Raw genomic sequence first — 20631 nt, 5'->3', positions numbered from 1 at the left:
AGTTCATGACGGCCTTCGCGATTCATTGCGGGAGTGGAGAATTCCGCCCACAGTCTCGCAATGGGAGAATTGCGCCTCCCATCTGAGCTCGCTCTTTGACAGCAACAGGCAAATCCCCCACAACATTACTCATTGATTGAGAAAAAGTCTGTGGAGGATAAAGATGCTTTTATGTAAAGATAGAGTTGGGCACAAAGCAAGCTGCATCAGGATCAAAGCTGTCAGAGATTAGCAAGCATGGGGTAAGTGATGGGATGGAGGGAGGGGTGGTATAAGTAAACAAGACCAGTTCATAGGCATTATGGGGATAAAGGAGGAATTGGCTCTTTAACGTTTATAAATTTGGTTGGCTAGTTGAGAACTGGCACTTGGAGATTGTCTATGGATGGATGAGTCCTTTACTCACAGAGACCTGGATTATTTTTCCATTGAGGAGGATGAGGTGGCCATCTTCTCTCCCCTTTCCGGTTTCTGCTTCTTGAATGAGAAGGGGGGATTGCTTTTGACCTTCACCAACAATCCAATTTTTGCTTAGGGGTGAGTGTAATGGGGGAACTTTTATGGGTATACACTAGACCTCCCCTTGTTTTCAGCTCAGAAGGATGAGGTTTGAAGAGACAGGTGAGTCCTCCTCACCTGGAATGGAATAAGGACACATCAGCCAAGGTTTTCGCAAGGAGAGGTCTGCAGCCTGCACAAAATAGCACCAAAGTTATGATTCTGTAAGTTCTATTCCAGCATCCGGCACCCACCATTATTACCAGTGGTGGGGTGGGGGTAGGGGGGAGGGGAGGAGAGGGGATGGGGGGGGGGGGGGAAGAGTGTGAAGGGGTGGTTGGGGATGCATCTTACTTTGCACATCCATAGTTTACTCTTCAAATATATCCATGGTTCACTGTCCAAAGAGATCCATGGTTCACTGTTCAAACAGATCCACGGTTCACTGTTCAAACAGGTCAATGGTTCACTGTTCAAACAGATCCATGGTTCCCTGTTCAAACAGGTCAATGGTTCACTGTTCAAACAGGTCAATGGTTCACTGTTCAAACAGGTCCATGGTTCACTGTTCAAACAGGTCCACGGTTCACTGTTCAAACAGGTCAATGGTTCACTGTTCAAACAGGTCAATGGTTCACTGTTCAAACAGGTCCATGGTTCACTGTTCAAACAGGTCCATGGTTCACTGTTCAAACAGATCCACGGTTCAGCTCAAACAGATCCATGGTTCAGTTCAAACAGATCCATGGTTCACTGTTCAAACAGATCCACGGTTCAGTTCAAACAGGTCAATGGTTCACTGTTCAAACAGATCCACGGTTCAGTTCAAACAGATCCATGGTTCAGTTCAAACAGATCCACGGTTCACTGTTCAAACAGATCCACGGTTCACTGTTCAAACAGGTCAATGGTTCACTGTTCAAACAGATCCATGGTTCACTGTTCAAACAGGTCCATGGTTCACTGTTCAAACAGATCCACGGTTCACTGTTCAAACAGATCCATGGTTCAGTTCAAACAGGTCCATGGTTCACTGTTCAAATAGATCCATGGTTCACTGTTCAAACAGATCCACGGTTCAGTTCAAACAGGTCCATGGTTCACTGTTCAAACAGATCCATGGTTCACTGTTCAAACAGATCCACGGTTCAGTTCAAACAGATCCATGGTTCACTGTTCAAACAGGTCCATGGTTCACTGTTCAAACAGGTCAATGGTTCACTGTTCAAACAGATCCACGGTTCACTGTTCAAACAGATCCATGGTTCAGTTCAAACAGGCCCATGGTTCACTGTTCAAACAGATCCATGGTTCACTGTTCAAACAGATCCACGGTTCACTGTTCAAACAGATCCACGGTTCACTTTTCAAACAGGTCCATGGTTCACTGTTCAAACAGATCCATGGTTCACTGTTCAAACAGATCCACGGTTCAGTTCAAACAGGTCAATGGTTCACTGTTCAAACAGATCCATGGTTCACTGTTCAAACAGGTCCATGGTTCACTGTTCAAACAGGTCCATGGTTCACTGTTCAAACAGATCCATGGTTCACTGTTCAAACAGGTCCATGGTTCACTGTTCAAACAGATCCATGGTTCACTGTTCAAACAGATCCATGGTTCACTGTTCAAACAGATCCATGGTTCACTGTTCAAACAGGTCAATGGTTCACTGTTCAAACAGATCCATGGTTCACTGTTCAAACAGGTCAATGGTTCACTGTTCAAACAGGTCAAAGGATCACTGTTCAAACAGATCCACGGTTCACTGTTCAAACAGGTCAATGGTTCACTGTTCAAACAGATCCGTGGTTCACTGTTCAAACAGGTCCACGGTTCAGTTCAAACAGGTCAATGGTTCACTGTTCAAACAGATCCATGGTTCACTGTTCAAACAGGTCCATGGTTCACTGTTCAAACAGATCCACGGTTCACTGTTCAAACAGGGATTGGAATTGTTAAAAGTGGACATGAATGGGCATAAAAATTGATAAACTTATTGGAACTGTGAAATTGACTAGGTTTTAAAATCACCAGCACCTCCTTTTTGCAGGAAGATGGTGAAAGTTCAAAGAAGTTCAGTTTGTCTCTCCCTCTCATGTCCCTAAAAATATTGTCATAAGTCCAAGGGTTGTCATTATGTGATTGGGGCCACGTGATTGATTACACAACCTATCATTATCACCATTGCGGGAAGGGGGGTGCTGCCCATTCAGTTTTCTTGATGACTGTAAGTAGGTATAAAGGGGGAAATCACCTACAGAAATCGGCAAAGTCTTGGGCGGGGAAAGTGGTGTTGAGCCTGCCGAAGGCACTGGCGGCTTTTTCTGCCATATAGTGCAGGACTTGGTGAAAAATATTTGCAGGCACAGGTTCCACGCTGTATTGCTGGCAAGTGGAGTCTGATTTTCCTGCCTCACCATCACCTCAGCACTTAAGTAAACCAGGCGCCATATTTAAAGGTCACCCCTTCACACAGCTATCACATTTTAGAGTTCACTGGGAAGTCATGGCTGTCAGATGCAGGAAACATTCTGGATCTAGGTTTACAAAAATCTGACTCGAGCACCTGATGGACGCAGTGGAGGAACGGGCAATGTACTATACCCACGCTCTGGGTGAAGACTTGCAAACAAGGTGGCAAATTCAGCATGGGAAGCGGTGATAGCATTGTGTGAACTCTCTGCAGAAGAGGACAGCCATCCAGTGCTGCAAGAGAATGAATTATCTTCTGTTACGAGCCTAGGTGCCATGGTAACGGCGCCGTTGCCGCTCTCCCCTAAGAGGTAGGTACGAGCCTGGGTGCCATGGTAATGGCGCCGTTGCCGCTCTCCCCTAAGAGGTATACCACGAGCCCGGTGGTGGTGGCGACCCTAAGAATCTGGGGACAGTGGAGACGGCATAGGGGGGAAACAGGGGGCTCGATGGAGGCTCCAATGGGTGGCAATCATTGATTCATCCCGGGGAACAAGGATGGGGGATTTAGGGGGTGGCAAAGGGTGGGCATCAGTAAATTGAGGGACGTTTATTGGCGGGAGGTTTGCGGGCCTGGGAGAACTGGAAGATAAATTTGGGCTTCCCTAAGGGAACATGTTCAGATACTTGCAGGTAAAGGCGTTTGCTAGGCGACAGGTAGAGGGACTCCCTTTGCTACCTTTGCGGGGGACGATAGACAGAGTGCTTTCGGGGTGTGGGTCAGAGAGGGGAAGGTGTCTGACATCTATAAGGTAATGCAGGAGGTGGAGGAGTCGTCAGTGGAGGAGCTGAAGGCTAAATGGGAGGGGGAACTTGGGGAGCAGATAGAGGACGGGACTTGGGCGGATGCCTTGGAGAGAGTCAACTTTTCCTCTTCATGTGCGAGGCTTAGTCTCATCCAATTTAAGGTGCTGCACCGTGCCCACATGTCCGGGACTAGGATGAGTAGGTTCTTTGGGGGTGAGGACAGGTGCACCAGATGTTCGGGGAGTCCAGCGAATCATGCCCATATGCCCTGGGCATGCCCAGCACTGGAAGAATTCTGGAAGGGGGTGGCGAGGATGGTGTCGAGGGTGGTTGGATCCAGGGTCAAACCAGGGTGGGGATTCGCGATTTTCGGAGTTGCGTTGGAGCCGGGAGTGCAGGAGGCGAAAGAGGCCGGTGTCCTGGCCTTTGCGTCCCTAGTAGCCCAGCGGAGGATCTTGCTGCAGTGGAAGGATGCGAGGCCCCCAAGTGTGGAGACCTGGGTCAATGACATGGCGGGATTTATAAAGTTGGAAAGGGTCAAATTTGCCCTGAGAGGATCAGTAGATCAGTACAAGGGTTCTATAAATGGTGGCAGCCTTTTCTGGACTTCCTAGCTCAAAGATAGGTATCTTAGTCAATAGCAGCAGCAACCGGGTTTGGGGGGGGGGGGGTTATGTAACTTAACATTGTGTTAATTTAAGTTGTTGTTAATATGTTGGGTTGTTCATTGAGGAGGGGCGAAGGTTCATGATTGTTGTCATTATTGTTATTGTTGGTATTTTAGTATGGTTTGATGTTGTTGTATAAATTCAAAATTTTTCAATTAAAATTATTTAAAAAAAAGAGAATGAATGATCTTCTCCGTTCTGCCAGGATAAGTCATTTTTATCATCACTCACAACTCACAAACTCATCACACGTCCACATGGATCTCAATCAATGGTAGCTCAAGGGACACCATCACAAACTCTCTGACACACACCATCATCTCCACCATGGGTCGCAACCTTATCACCTCCCTGGTCCCACTCACCATGCACACATCCACATTGTAGCATAAGCCCCTGCCACACACTAATGACCTTTCCTTTCCTTCCTCGGCAAATCTGGAAAGCAGCTGAGTGGTTCCATGAGTCAGAGTCTCAACAGCCCCCACTGAAGCATGGACTATGAGTTGTACTCCATGGCAGAGGCACTTACTGGCATCCACCAGCATCAATGCGAGAGGAGTGAACTAACTCCAGCTCCTCTTCCTTCTCAAGGAAGCAGGAACCCTCAGGCACCCACAGCAAAGAGTATCAGCTAGTGAACACCTCGGGACCATCCAGTCAGTTGATTCTGTGAATGTCCCACCATCCTGAATCTCCTCTTCAGATATTCACAGAAAGCTCTGTGAGGATCTGTGGAGTGACGCCACTGTAATTCATTATCATCCTCCTGGAATGTAAAAACTTTGGGAATCTGTAATGTCTCCATGACAGCAGCCTTATCACAGAGGGCATGTGCACTGCCATCAGTCAGACACAAGTGCAAAGCTCACAGAAGCCATGCAAAGACAATGTGGTGTCCTCACAGGATGTCCTCATCATCCTCCAAGAATCTAGTGGCAATGAGCGCATCCCGAGCTCATCTGCCTTGTCTGGACGTCACCACTGCCGCCTTGCTGACATCGTCTCCCTCATCTCCTTTGATGTCCTGCTCATCAGAGGAGACATGCTGCTACTTCCTCTCCTCCTCAGGCAATTCCTTCCCCCATTGAATCACCAGTTGTACAGGGAACAGCAGGTGACGATGATGTGTGGCATATTCTGTCTTGTATTGCAGGCTCCACCAGACCAATCCAGGTACCGGAACCTCACCTTTAGCATCCCTATCCCTAATAATCGGATAGTAGGGGCAGCACGGTGGCACAGTGGTTAGCATTGCTGTCTACGGCGCTGAGGACCTCGGTTCGAATCCCAGCCCTGGGCCACTGTCTGTATGAAGTTTGCACATTCTCCCCGTGTCTGCGTGGGTTTCACCCCCACAACCCAAAGATATGCAGGATAGGTGAATTGGCCACGCTAAATTGCCCCTTGCTAAAAGCAAATTACTGCAGGTGCTGGAATCTGAAACGAAAGAGAAAATGCTGGAAAATCTCAGCAATTCTGGCAGGCTATGCCCGGCACGGCTGCAAGCTCTCAAACAGTCCTGGAATCGGTGAAGTTCTTGCGCCGTTTTTTCTGGTGCAAAACGGCACTGTGCCAATGCTGGCGTCAGCACTTAGTCTGCAAATCGGAGAATCCAGTCCTATGTTTTTCTTTTTCTTTTTTTCTCGCCTCTTAAATAGAACTTCTTCATCTACAGTTTTTTCCTAAACATTTTGAAACAATCTTAATATAATATAAACAGCTAAATATATTAACAATAAACATCAAAATTGTATAAAATGGAGGTAACTATAACAGAACATCACATCAAACAAATCCAACCTAACAATAATATCAAAGCCTCAATGCAAGAATGAATCCAGACCTCGGCCTTCTGCCCTTACGAATACCTCTGCCATATCTGCAGAAAAAGAAAAAAGGTCCTTGGAGTTGTACGTTACTCGTAACCTTGCTGGATAAACCATTCTGAATCATATACCCTTGTTATAAAGTGTCGCTTTCGCATTGTTGAAAGCCATACGCTTTTTCGTTAGCCTAGTTGTCAAATTTTGATAGATGCGAATAACGTTGCCTTAACCCATCACGTTTCAGCTTTGCCCATTGCAATACTTGTTCCTGAGATTGATATCTGCTGAAGCAAATGGTGGTTGGTTTGCCTGTGCTTTTGGGTGAAGTGATCAGTCTAGCTCGAAAGGGGTAACCTCTTCTTGTTCATCTAACAGCTTCGCAAACATTCTACTTGAAGAATTCTGTTGGTCTCTGGCCTTCTAGCATCTCTGGTAGTCCAGCAATCTGAAGACTATTTTGCCTCGACCGGTTCTCCAAATAACTCAACTTGTCGTCATGTCGTTGTTGGTGGCATGACCTCTTGCTACCTCTATTTTCAGCAATTCTAGGTGGTCGCTATGTATTGATAGTGCTTCTTCCATCCCTTTCAAAACGTCCCCATGTTCCTGCACTGTTGTTGATGTCTTGCTCAAAGCCTCCTTTATTGGGGCCATCGTATCCTACACCAAATGCTTCAGGGTTTTCATCATTTCTTTACTTTGTCTTTCAAAGAGTTTGGTGAATTGTTTTTCAAATTCAGCGGCCATAACTTCAAAGAGGATATCTGCTGTGACAAGTGTAGCAGGACCATCCGACGATTTTATTTTTGCCATTTTGATTGACTTTTATCTTTATTCTGGACTACCGTGGTAAGCGCAACAGCAGCACTTATAACTGTGTGGTAAATGCAGTAGCAGCATTTGGTGAACTGCGGGGAGGGGTTCCTTTTAATTATCTGAGTCACATCAACAGCAGGATCTGATGAACTTACTCCTGCCATTTTAACCACACTTTCTGACAGTATTATTACCTCCACCCTATCTTCCTCGGTGTCAGGCCTTCATTCATCACCCTTTATGAAGAAATACCTATTTCTGCCCTTTTGTTGGATAGTTTTTGTTGAACTCGATGCATCTTTACATTTGAGAATCATCGGGACCAATCTCATGTGATTTGTATTTTGAATCCTTTTTTCTTCTTCAAAAGTTTATTTTTATTTCTTTTTCCATATTTTTTTCTCCTCCCTTTAAAAAAACCGTCAAAAGAAAAAGATTGAGAATACAGAAATCAAAGAGAACACTCTGGTGATTTTTTCCGCTTCAAAAAGATCGAGAATTAAATATGACGATGGGACCAAACTCCGGCGAATTTCTTGTTTGAAGAGCGAGTTAAAGAACGTCTTCAAAGTTCTTTTTTTTTAAAAAGAGAAAAGCGAGAGTTAAAGACTTCAAAGGTACCAATCTCCAGCTAATTGTTTTTTAAAAAGGGGGAAAGAGCGAGAATTGAGGACGTTGATGGGAGCGGCAAACTTGCGACCACCTCCTAGACATCGCCAACCGGGAGTCCTTAATTGTGCCTACTTAAGCAGCACTTGTGTGAGAGTGCCAATGATTGATGCTCAGCATTTAACCCATGGCACACCGACTTCCAAAATCAATGACTGCCAAGATGTGCCTGTACCATTGGCAACTGGGCAAGCTATTAGATCCTCTTAGAAATGTGGCCATGGCACACTGTCTGAGGATAGAGATAATCATTGGCTCTGTGCCGAAGTGCCTATTGACAAGTGCCCCCTTCATGGGCCAAGTTGAGTGCAAGGCCTTGGAGTGAAAATTAGGAAAATGCCAGTGCTCGAGATGAGATCTCGGTGCAGCAGAGTGACCAAAGCTCGTACCACTCAGTCATGTTGTGTGGGTGGATGTGGTGTGGAGTCTTGTCCAACTAGTATTCGAATGAAGGACTGGCATCGATGTTATGACCAGGACATGGGCCAATGAGAGGCTTTGAGAGGCAGCTGGAGGTGTTGAATGGACAAGGAGTCGTCCTCAGCAGACAAATGCTACCTGTCAAATCACTCCCTTTGATACCGTAGTGTGGAGACTGTCAGGCACACAGCGACTGGTGGTTACGCCATCTAACTTCTCACTCGTGGGCAAGAGAGAAGATGAAGAAGGAGCAGAACCGTCAAGAGGAAGGGATTGCAGGTCTTGCTCTACACGCAGAGGATAAACTCAAGAGAGCTATCGCTTGTAGGCATATCACTAGACCCACAGTCTACAGATGGTGCTTGACACATCTGCAGATGACTGAGAACCAGTTACATTGAAAACTAGGCATGCCCAGGGAACTGGTTGGTCACATCTGCCACCTACTGCAGGATTTGCCTAAACGGGGACTTGGCGGGCATACATTGCCAGTGTCATTGAAAGTGACCACGGTGCTCAATTTTATCTGCCAGTGGCTCCTTCCAGGGCTACATAGGTGAGCCCTGTGGGATTTCACAAGCCTCCGCACACAAGTGCATCCAAGGAGGTGATGGATGCCATGGCACACAACTACGTCTATTTCAACTGGTATAAAGCCAGGAAGCAAGAGCAATTGGATTTGTGTAAATCTCTGGTTTTCAACAGGTGCAGGGTGCCATTGAGTGCACTAATGTGGCACTCAGAACTCTTGTGTCATGAAGGCTGTCAACTATGTGAACCACAGGGCAGCACGGTGGCATAATGGGTTAGCCCTGCTGCCTCACGGCGCTGAGGTCCCAGGTTCAATCCTGACTCTGGGTCTCTGTCCGTGTGGAGTTTGCACATTCTCCCTGTGTTTGCGTGGGTTTCGCCCCCAAAGCCAAAAGATGTGCAGGGTAGGTGGATTGGCCACGCTAAATTGCCCCTTAATTGTAAAAACTGAATTGGATACACTTAATTTCTAAAAAACAACTATGTAAACCACAAGCTGGTCTGTGACCACAAAACACATCCGACAGGAGTGTGCTTGTTTCCCAAGGAGTGTCCATGATTCCTACATTCTCAGGGTCTCTCAGATCCCTCTATCAGGGTCCACAGAGGCATCAGGTTTGGTTCCTTGAGCCAAGTCTACCCACTAAGAAGGTGGCTGATGATGCCTGTGCGGAAGTCACAGAGTGCAGCTGAAACAAGGCACAATGAGGTTCATGCTGCAACGTGCACTGAAGATGAGGTTCTGGTGCCTGGAGCAGTCTGATGGAACCCTGCAATACGATCCACAGAGGGTGTCACCATCATGATTGTTTGTTGTGCTCTTCACAACCTGCTGCTGCATTGGGGGAAGAGCTGTCTGAGGTGGAGATGGAGGAATGGCATCTCTCCTGCGAAGAGGAGTCAAAAGGGATGATGCTGAGGAAGTCTTGAGCAGAATCCTTGAAGAACAGCGTCGCTGGAGGCAGAAGCTGATGGGATGGCGGCAAAGGTGCAGACAGCACACAGGGAGAATAACTGACTTTGTGACAGCAGCCCTGTACATTTAGGCAGACATTATAATTCCCATCAAGGTACAGGCATGACTCATGTGTTTAGTCACTGTGAAGAGGCACCATCAGTATGCTGGGAGGCAAAGCACAGTGAGGAAGTCCTGTACTGAGAATTCTGCCCTTATCTTGTGCAGGGATCAAGTTTTCATTTCAGATTGACAGGAACACAGCTCATCATAACATAAGGCCTGAGAAAGGGTGAAATTAGTCGCAGCTTGCTACAGAAGCAAATGTCATGCAGAAGTGTAAAGCCTGTACCCACACTGTGAAACGACAACTTCTTAACCTTCCTTACCCTATGGCTACATTGTCAGCATATTTAACATCCACAGCCAAGGTGGAGGCGGCTGTCTGACTGCCAAGCTGTGTTGTCTGTGATGACCTTGGCGGGTACCATCTGGAGGGCCGAGACCTGTGGGGTCCAGACCTGCTTTTAGGATGCTGATGTGTAGCAATGTTACCCTCCTCAGCCTGTGGAGCTGGATATGAAGCGGTCACAGAAAGAGGGGATTCAATGGGCGAGACACTTCAAGAGTCATCTGAGTGGATGGCCCCAGAGTGCGCAGGAGCTGATCCTCTCCATGTGGGTGCCTGAGTGCCTCTGGCTGCCTCCTTCAGAGGGAGGAGCAGCTGGAGTGAGCTAAAGAAGCCCGACCCTGGCATTGGCATTGCCAGCAAGCGCCTTTGTCATGGAGCTAAGCTCCTGCAGCAACACAGGACAGAAGGTCTCTATGGCTGCTGCCACCCCAGTAGTGTTTAACTCATGTATTGTCCTGTTGTCACTGTCATCTCAGTCTGAAGGCAGAAGGTTTCTCATTGTGATCTGAGGAGTGCAGCAGACAACCCTTCCTGATCTTCCCGAGTTGGCCACTGGAGCTCCAGCAACTGAGGCATGACTGAGACCAGAGGCTCAGCATTTGACTGGGACTCAGCAGATTCCTGGCCTCCAGCAATCCTCAGTGTCAGCATCCATGGATGCCCCAACATCCATCTGCTGTGGGTCAGACAGTGCGATATGCTCACCGGTACCGTCGTGACCCCGATTGACGTTTTCTGACGGGGCTATGTGACTTCCCGCCCGACTGGTAATCAGGTACCGGGTTCAACTAGTAATCGGTGTAACCAACTTGTGCCGTCAAGCGGAAGAGATGCGACACATGCACTGGAATGCCAGCCATTCAGTGTAGAAACCGTGCCTACAAATTGTTTTTCACAGAATCATAGAATTTCACAGTGCAACAGGAGGCCATTTGGCCCATCAAGTCTGCACTGGCAGTTGGAAAGAACACCCTACTTAAGCCCAGGCTTCCACCCTATCCCTGTAACCCAGTAACCCAACCTAACTAAGGGGAAATTTTCACGTAGCCAATCCGCCTAACTTGCACATATTTGGACTGTGGGTGGAACCAGAGCACCCGGAGGAAACGCACACAGACACGGGATGAAAGTGCAACCTCCACACAGACAGTCACCCAAGCGGGAATCGAACCTGGGACCATGGAGCTATGAGGCAGCAGTGATAACCACTGTGCCACCATGCCACCCTTTTACCAAGTGCCACACTATATGGTGGGCTAAACATGACTTTCCTCACCCAAAATTTGACTTTGCCGATTTCTGAGATGATTCCAACCATAGTGCCCAAATGTTTGGATTGAAAATATGAATAAATAACCCTCTTTATTTAAATTCACAAAAGTTTCCTCCTGTTATCCAAATTGACCACATACAATAGGGGACATAGACCCATCTCCCTTTCTAAAATACTCTGATAATGGACAAGAAGGAAAGGGGATTGCTTGTTTCACTTAATCTCTCCTCCCATTGGTAATAGTAACGGTAGCATAGTGGTTAGCACTGATTCTTTACAGCTCCAGGTTCCCAGGTTCGATTCCCGGCTTGGGTCCCTGTCTGAGTGGAGTCTGCACGTTCTCCTCGTGTCTGCGTGGGTTTCCCCCGGGTGATCCGGTTTCGTCCCACAAGCCCCGAAAGACGTGCCTTGGTCACATTGCGATTTCTGTCAAGGCCTCAGCAATTTCCTCTCTAGCCTCCTTCAGTATTCTGGGGTCAATCCCATCCAGCCCTGGGGACTTATCTACCTTAATATTTTTCAAGACGCCCAACACCCTCGTCTTTTTGGATCTCAATGTGACCAAGGCTATCTACACACCCTTCTCCAGACTTAACATCCACCAATTCCTTCTCTTTGGTGAATATTGATGCAAAGTATTCTACTATTCGTACTATTAACAAATTCTTGATAATTAGTAATTGACTGGCTCGGCCCCTAATTCACATTTTATAGTGACAGTGCACTTTTATTCCAACTATATCGAGCATGATATTTCACAAGTAACTTACCCAGGAAAAGTATTTTTGTAATACAGACTGCCGGAGGGCTGTAGACAGATTGTAGTCTTCAGAGCTGTGATGAACTTGGTGTGCTGCCCACAAGATATTCACTTCTGCAACACAAAGCAATAAATACCATTTCACTAATTTGTATTATGCAGAGAGTAAGTCAGGCAATTCAACTCCTTAACGCTGGCTTTAGCTGCTATAAGTGCTATTTTGCAGTCAAAATTGTGTCGCGGTGCTGTGCTAACTGCACTGGATGCCAGCAATCATCGGAACAGACAGATCATGCACATTATTTGTTGCCAGCGCTCAGCTGTTAGAGCTCAGTAGATCAGCTAATGCCATCTCCTAACATCGTACTGCTACACATTCAGCAGCAGAAAGGACCCCCCACAAACATTCATACATAGAAAATAGAAGCAGGAGGAGGCCATTCAGCTCTTTGAACCTGCTCCGCCATTCATTATGATCATGGCTGATCATAAAGTTCAATAGCCTGATCTAGCCTTCTCCTCATATTCCTTGATCCCTTTAGCCCCAAGAGCTGTATCTAATTCCTTCTTGAAATTACACAATGACATTTGCTGTCATATCCTGGGCCCTGCTGAAACTTGCAGCATCGGGGATCTGGTTTTCCCAGAAGTCCTGGTTGTTACCTTTATTCATGAGTGGCATTTGGACTATATTGGTTAGCTTAATTGGAATGTGGAGGCAGGTTTAAGAAGTAGGTTAAAGTTTCTCCTTTTACTTGAGAACTGCTGCAACTGTTAACTGTAAAGCTATTGCTCTGTGTTTAAATTAGTTTGTTTTGACATAAAAGATACCCACAGACCAGTGTTATCACCCTTGTGGTGCAGTGACATTTCCTCACAATTCTCCAAATTGCAAATAATTGGGTACTAATCGAGGATCCAACCGAAAATTGGGGGCTCTTTCCCAAAATGTAAACCTTGTTTATATTGGGCTAATTTATTTTAAAGACAGTGGGTGTGAGGAGTTACAAGTTGTAACTTGTAAAATTGCTCTTACAGTGGCTTAGAGTTTCCTGGGTGTTGAGATAACCTTCAGTGGTTTACAAACAGTGGTTAAAACAAAACTTTTGGAATTGGCAGTAAATTGCAGTTGAATGCAAGGTATTCAAGTTGAATGCGGGCAGCACGGTAGCATAGTGGTTAGCACAAATGCTTCACAGCTCCAGGGTCCCAGGTTCGAACCCTGGCTTGGGTCACTGTCTGTGTGGAGTCTGCACGTTCTCCCCGTGTGTGCGTGGGTTTTCTCCGGTTGCTCCGGTTTCCTCCCACAGTCCAAAGATGTGCAGGTTAGGTGAATTGGCCAGGCTAAATTGCCCTCAGGGTCCAAATTGGCCTTAGTTACTGGGTTCTGGGGATAGGGTGGAGGTATGGGCTTGGGTAGGGTGCTCTTTCCAAGAGCCGGTGCAGACTTGATGGGCCGAATGGCCTCCTTGTGCACTGTAAATTCTATGAATGAGGAAGAAATTGTAAATAGTTGGAGTGTTCAGGATCCCAACATGTTTAAGAAGAAAATGTCATACCTAAAGCTCAGCAAGAAGCACTAAAGGTATCCTCACTGAAATTTACTACTTGCTGAAGCCTCAACTGTAAACTGAGAGCGGAGTGAAGATATCATTGGCAGTGGCTGTGAAGGTGACTATGACCATGATTTCTATCCATCTGATCTGTCTTGGTGGTTGAAATATAGCCGACACAGGTTAGCAAAGCCATAAAAACACAAAGCACTGGGATTCACTTCAGGTGAATAGAATTCAAAAGCAGAGAAGTAATTCTTGTGTTGGTGACTTAACTAGAGTGATGATTTATTGATGTACATGTGGTAAGGTACATGTAAATGTACTAACCAGACTGCTATAAAGACTAAGTTACTGATAGAGTTACACAGACTCTCCTGGAACTATCCCTGTGTGTGACTGTCTTGGTGTACGCCTTACAACCTTCTGGCGAGAGCCGGATGTCACATGACTGATGTCTGACACCACCTGCTGGTGGGAGGTCACATTGTTGAGTGTATACAGTATTATTCATAGGCAAACCACCGCAGTTATGTTATTCTCCTACAGAACCATGGTTCGGTCACCCAAGGCCAAGTGCTGGCCAATGGGATTAGTAGGTAGATCACGTGTCAGAACAAACTCGATGGGCCGAAGGGCCTCTTCTGCACTGTATTTTCTGTGATTGCTTTGCTGAGTTTTTGTCTGTTTTGCATAAAAAGGAGATAGGAGACACTAGAGGAGGTGAAAAAAAATTACATAAGCGATCAGGAAAGGCTGAACAGGCTGGGACCGTTTTCTCTGGAAATGGGAAGACTGAGAAATGAACTGTCAGAGATCTTCAAGATCCTGAAGGGATTCAATCAAGCAGATGTAGTTATTTCCATTTGTGGAAGTGTCCTCACTGCAAATAGCCCATATCTGCAGCACCTGCTCAAGCTTGGTCTCTGCCACGTCACACTGTCTGCACTGAGACAATGGATTCATGGACAAGGTGGAACATTTTTAATGGGGTTTCAAACAGCAAGAGGTAAGAGAGGAAAAGGAGAAGTTCTCACTGATTCCAATGCCCGTTGGCTTGGGAGGGATTCACAACACAGCCTGTTGCATAACATTGAGTGACAAAGACTTCCGGTTGCGGCTATGCGGAGCTAAGCCGCACGTTCGGCAGCTCCCGCTTTAATAGGACTTATGGGCTCTTTTAAGGGCCCCAAACGGCGCTGATTCGACGATTCCCGGTGGATAAAGGGGTCTGGAGCAAAACCCCCCGGGATTAATGGTGCGGACCCGGAGTGGGGCGAGGAGAAAAACGGCAGCCGCTCCCCTGGAAAAGCGGGGGAAGGTGGATAAAATGGCGGCCGGTGGAGCTCCTGAGGAGTGGAGGCAGTGGGCGGAGGAGCAGCAGGCAGCCCTTCTGCGCTATTTTACGGAGCTGAAAGGAGAGTTGCTGGAATCCCTGAAGGTAACAACAAGTAAGCTGCTGGAGACCCAGACAACTCAGGGTGCAGCGATACTTGAGTTGCAGCAGCAGGCCTCTGAGCGCGAGGATGAGGTTTCGGCCCTCATGGGGAAGGTGGAGATGCACGAGGCGCTCCACAAAAAGTGGCAAGATCGTTTCGAGGAGATGGAGTTTCGATCAAGGAGGAAGAACTTGCGGATCCTGGGCCGCGCGGATGGGCTGGAGGGGTCGGACCTGCGGCCTATGTGGCCGTGATGCTGAACTCGCTGGTGGGGGCAGGATCCTTCCATCTGCCCCTGGAGCTTGAGGGAGCCCACAGAGTGCTGGCCAGGCGGCCTAAGGCGAATGAACCCCCGCGGGCGGTGCTGGTGCGGTTCCATCGGTTCAGTGACCGGGAGTGTGTGCTGCGATGGGCCAAGAAGGTGAGGAGCAGCAAGTGGGAGAATTCGGTAGTGCGCGTCTACCAGGACTGAAGTGCGGAGGTGGCTAAGCGGAGGGCCGGGTTCAACCGGATGAAGGCGGTGCTCCACAGCAAGCAGGTGAAATTCGGCATGCTGCCGCCTGCGCGCCTGTGGGTCACCTACAAGGACCGACATTATTATTTTGAGTCCCCGGAGGAGGCGTGGGCCTTTGTGCAGGCTGAAAAGATGGATTCGAACTAGGGATTGGGGACTGTGGGAGTTTTTTTTTGTATCACTGTGTATGCTGTTGCTGGTTATTCTGTTTGTTTTTTTCTCTCTCGCTTTCGGATGATGTTAGTTTTGGTTTTGTGTCTTAAGGGGGGTGTTGGGGTCTGTGGTTGATCTGTTTTTGTTTGTACGGGGTTTGTGGATGGGTTGGGGCTGCTATTTGGGAGCTGCGTTGGGGGGGGGGGGGGGGGGGGCAGTGTGAAAGAACCGGGGGGTGGCGATCCTGGTGGGGAAGAGGGTGGCGTTTGAGTCGTCTGAGGTGGTGGCTGATAGTGGCGGCAGATATGTGAGATATGGTAAGCTGCATGGGGAGAGGGTGGTGTTGGTAAATGTGTACGCCCCAAATTGAGATGATGCTGGTTTCATGAGGCGTATGTTGGCCCCATTCCGGACCTGGAGGTGGGGGGCCTGATCATGGGGGGGACTTCAACACGGTGCTGGATCCCCTACTGGATCGTTCTAATTCAAGGACAGGCAGGAGGCCGGCGGCGGCCAAGGTGTTGAGGGGGTTTATGGACCAGATGGGAGGAGTGGATCCCTGGAGGTTTGGGAGGCCGAGGGCTCGGGAGTACTCTTTGTTATCCCATGTGCACAGGGTTTATTCCCGTATTAATTTCTTTGTCCTGGGTAGGGGACTGGTCCCGAGGGTGGAGGAGGCCGAATATTCGGCTATAGCGATTTCGGACCGTGCTCCGCATTGGGTGGATCTGGAGATGGGGGAGGTGCTGGACCAGCGCCCGCTTTGGCGTCTGGACGTGGGGTTGTTGGCTGACAAGGAGGTGTGTAGGAGGGTCCGGGGATGTATCGAGAGGTACCTCGAGGTCAATGATACTGGGGAGGTCTGGGTGGGAATGGTGTGGGAGGCTCTGAAGGCAGTAATTAGGGGGGAGCTGATCTCCATCCGAGCCCATAGGGAGAGGGGGAGAGGAGGGAAAGGGAGAGACTGGTGGGGGAGCTGTTGAGTGTAGATAGGAGGTATGCGGAGGCCCCGGAGGAGGGATTGCTGGGGGAGGGGCGAAGCCTGCAGGCCAAATTTGTTTTATTGACCACCAGAAAGGCGGAGACACAGTGGAGGAAGGCGCAGGGAGCGGTCTACAAGTATGGAGAGAAGGATGCTGGAGCATCAGCTTCGCAAGCGGGATGCGGCTAGGGAGATTGGTGGAGTGACGGATAGGGGTGGGAATGTGGTGCAGCAGGGGGCAGAGGTCAATGGGGACTTTAGGGACTTCTACAGGGAACTGTACCGGTCGGAGCCGCCGGTGATGGGGGGGGGGGCGGGGGGGGGGGGGGGGGATGGAGAGCTTTTTGGACAGGCTGCGATTTCCAAGGGTTCAGGAGGAGCAGGTGGAGGGACTGGGGGCGCCGATCGAGTTGGAGGAGCTGGTCAGAGGGATTGGCCACATGCAGTCGGGGAAGGCGCCAGGACCAAATGGGTTCCCAGTTGAATTTTATAAGAAATACGTGGACCTGCTGGGCCCCCTGTTGGTTAGGACCTTCAACGAGGCATGGGAGGGGGGTGTTCTGCCCCCGACGATGTCTCGGGCGCTAATCTCCCTGATCCTGAAGCGTGATAAGGACCCCTTGCAGTGCGGATCATACAGGCCGATTTCACTGCTGAATGTGGACGCCAAGTTGCTGGGGAAGATCTTGGCCACTAGAATAGAGGACTGTGTGCCGGGGGTGATACATGAAGATCAGACGGGTTTTGTGAAGGGGAGGCAGCTTAACACTAACGTGCGAAGGCTGCTAAATGTGATAATGATGCCGGTGGCAGAAGGAGAGGCGGAGATTGTGGTGGCATTGGATGCGGAGAAGGCCTTTGATAGGGTTGATAGGTACTTGTGGGAGGTGTTAGAGAGGTTCGGGTTTGGGGTGGGGTTTATTAAATGGGTGAGGTTGCTGTACGAGGCCCCGATAGTTGGATTGGCCATGATCAATTGCCCCTCAGTGGGGATAGGGTGGAGACCTGACCCGAGGTAGGGAGCAGTTTCGGAGGGGTGGTGCAAACTCAATGGGTTGAATGGCCTTCTTCTGCACTGTAGTGATTCTATGATTACCCCCACCCACTGCAAAATCCAGGCTAATATGTCCTCACTTACAGCTCAGAAAATACTTGTTATTCTATATTGAATCTAAACAAATAGTTGCCAAAATATTGCTTGCCAGTTCTAATTGCAAGATAGTTGAGTCAACTTGGGGTGCTGTGAGCCGAATCCTGATTTAATTGTAGAATGTGAGAGCAAAAATCAATTTCCACTTATTGCCAATCTAAACATGATGGCAAAAAACAAAGATTCTCATCTCACAGGATATGTATTCTCCCATATTCTTCCTATTTGTCTGAACAAACTGAATATAGTCAAGCTGTTTGCCAAATGTTACTTTGAATGAACAGCAAGCATCATCAATTTATATTAGCTTTTTATAACCACAAATTATTTACAAGCTTCTGAGTAGATTTCACAAGAATTATGACTGTAATTATATTTAAAATTGTCAGAAGTTATATTTCACTTTGCTTTGAGCTAAAGGCTCCGAATAAAATGCATATGATATTTTGATATGGATTTTATAATGATAAAATACAATTATATAAACCCTTTTTTTATCCTGAACATAAATATCTTCATACTATCGTATTTATGAAAACTGACATTAAAACATTTCAGTTTTCCATTTTCCAAACCTCAATCCCAGCTTTATACCAACTGGTACAGAGAGGGGAGATGAAATTTCTCATATGGGGCTGCAGCTATAAGTGATCCAATAATAACTTATGTACAACCTTCAATGTCGGAAACCTCCTGAAGGCAAGGGGAAGAACACACATCAAGGCAAAGCCAGAGCAATAACTTGTGTTTTTATGGAGCCTTTAAACCAGCCCTCACTAGGGCTGGTTTAGCACAGTTGGCTAAACAACTGGCTTGTAATGCAGAACAAGGGCAGCAGCGCGGGCTCATTCCCGTACCGGCCTCCCCGAACAAGCGCCGGATTGTGGCGACAAGGGGCTTTTCATAGTAACTTCATTGAAGCCTGCTTGTAACAATAAGTGATTATTATTATTATTAACATAGTCAAATATACCAAGCTGCGTTCCAGGAGCACTGTCAAAGACAAATTGACACTGAATCACGTAAGGAGATATTAGGAGAAATTTGAGGGCAGGTTTAGACAAAGAGGTTAGAACATAGAACATAGAACAGTACAGCACAGAACAGGCCCTTCGGCCCTCAATGTTGTGCCGAGCCATGATCACCCTACTCAAACCCACGTATCCACCCTATACCCATAACCCAACAACCCCCCCCCTTAACCTTACATTTTAGGACACTACGGGCAATTTAGCATGGCCAATCCACCTAACCCGCACATCTTTGGACTGTGGGAGGAAACCGGAGCACCCGGAGGAAACCCACGCACACACGGGGAGGACGTGCAGACTCCACACAGACAGTGACCCAGCCGGGAATCGAACCTGGGACCCTGGAGCTGTGAAGCATTTATGCTAACCACCATGCTACCGTGCTGCCCTAGGTTGGTTTGGTTTGAAGGTTGGTTTGAAGGAGTGGTTTCATGGAAAAGGGAGAGTTGGAAGGTTGCGAGGTTTAGGGAAGGAATTGCAGAACTGAGGGCCTGAGCAATTGAAAGAACAGCCACTATCGATGGAACAATGGAAATCAGGCTTGTGCGGGAGACCACGATAGGAGGAATGCAGTGATCTTGACTAGTTGTCGGGCTGCAGGAACTCGCAGAGATAGGATGGGACAAGACCTGGGGACGTTTTCCAAAGAGGGATGTGAGTTTTAAAAACAAGGCTTTGCTGAACTTGGAGCCAATATAGATCAGTGAATGTGACTTAGTAAGAGTTAGAATATTTTTCTTATCTTTATGTTTGCAATCTGGATTCTAGGGAATCCATGTAGCATGTGATATGCCATCAATGAACACACGACGAGTGGTGAACGTAACTGAGGCTTTAATAAACTAAACAGAAAGCCTCCGGGTCTCGGATCCCGAACTGAGGCAGCGGCGGAGATGAGCCACCTTTATACCGGCCCAGGGGGAGGCGGAGCCAGCAGGCAGTAGTTTACCACAATACATATAATACAGTGGCAGTTTACCACAATACACAGATTATATACTGCAGTGGTTCGGACCCAGCAGGGACAAGCCCAGGCATATAACAGTACAACAGTACAATACAATCCTGTGGTTTACCACAGCATGGCAGCAGGTTTGTAGCCGACAATGCTCACTTGGTAAATTTCCAATCCTACTGCGCCATTACTATGGGATGCTTTTCCAAAATTGGGTGCAGAGAGGACCTCTTGGAAAATAAAGCTGGGAAACATCCAGCTTGCTCTTGCCTGCCATCTAGTGATATGTTTCATTGTTTTAAAGGTTTACAAGCGAGTGGCCTGTACACCTTCTCTATTGGGTTCAGTGTTTGGCATTTGTTGATAGTTCTAAGAAAGTCAGGACTCGTTTTCATTTCACATTAAAATGAGAAAAATTCAATAAAAACCATTCTGAACTCTGAACCAGAACCAAGAGATTACAGCAAGTTTAAAATGAGCAGAGAACAGACACAATTTGGGGAGGCGTGCCAAAGCCAATTCTTGTGAATTTAAAGCAATTTGTAATATATCAGGCTGTAATTTTATAGAAAAATAAATGTGAAAAAGTCCGTCTGCAAACATTTAGCAATTCTTAATACTGATAATATTAAACAGCTGGAATAACTGGTGAACATTTAGATGAATAAAAGAAGCCAGTCTGAACTCCCAACTAAAACTGGCAAATCAATTATAGTGTACTGGAGGAAGATTTCCTCCGTGTGCAATGTGTAATGGAATCATAAAGCTGTTTACAAAGAACATTTTGTGATTTGCCACGT

The 20631-nt window shown here is 47.5% G+C and overlaps 1 protein-coding gene across 3 annotated transcripts in view; it reads right to left on the bottom strand.

Annotated features, from left to right (window-relative positions):
* The window catches only part of agmo (alkylglycerol monooxygenase), a 496116-nt gene that overhangs the window by 249220 nt on the left and 226265 nt on the right, over nt 1-20631 (bottom strand). For all 3 annotated transcript variants that reach the window (XM_038797483.1, XM_038797482.1, XM_038797481.1), the window contains exon 4: nt 12065-12168. In XM_038797483.1, the coding sequence (XP_038653411.1) occupies nt 12065-12168 (104 nt within the window). The remainder of the gene's footprint in view (nt 1-12064; nt 12169-20631) is intronic.

This window comes from Scyliorhinus canicula, chromosome 5, assembly GCF_902713615.1.
Source record: "Scyliorhinus canicula chromosome 5, sScyCan1.1, whole genome shotgun sequence".
NCBI lineage: Eukaryota > Metazoa > Chordata > Chondrichthyes > Carcharhiniformes > Scyliorhinidae > Scyliorhinus > Scyliorhinus canicula.
This window is presented reverse-complemented; position numbering and strand designations above follow the sequence as displayed.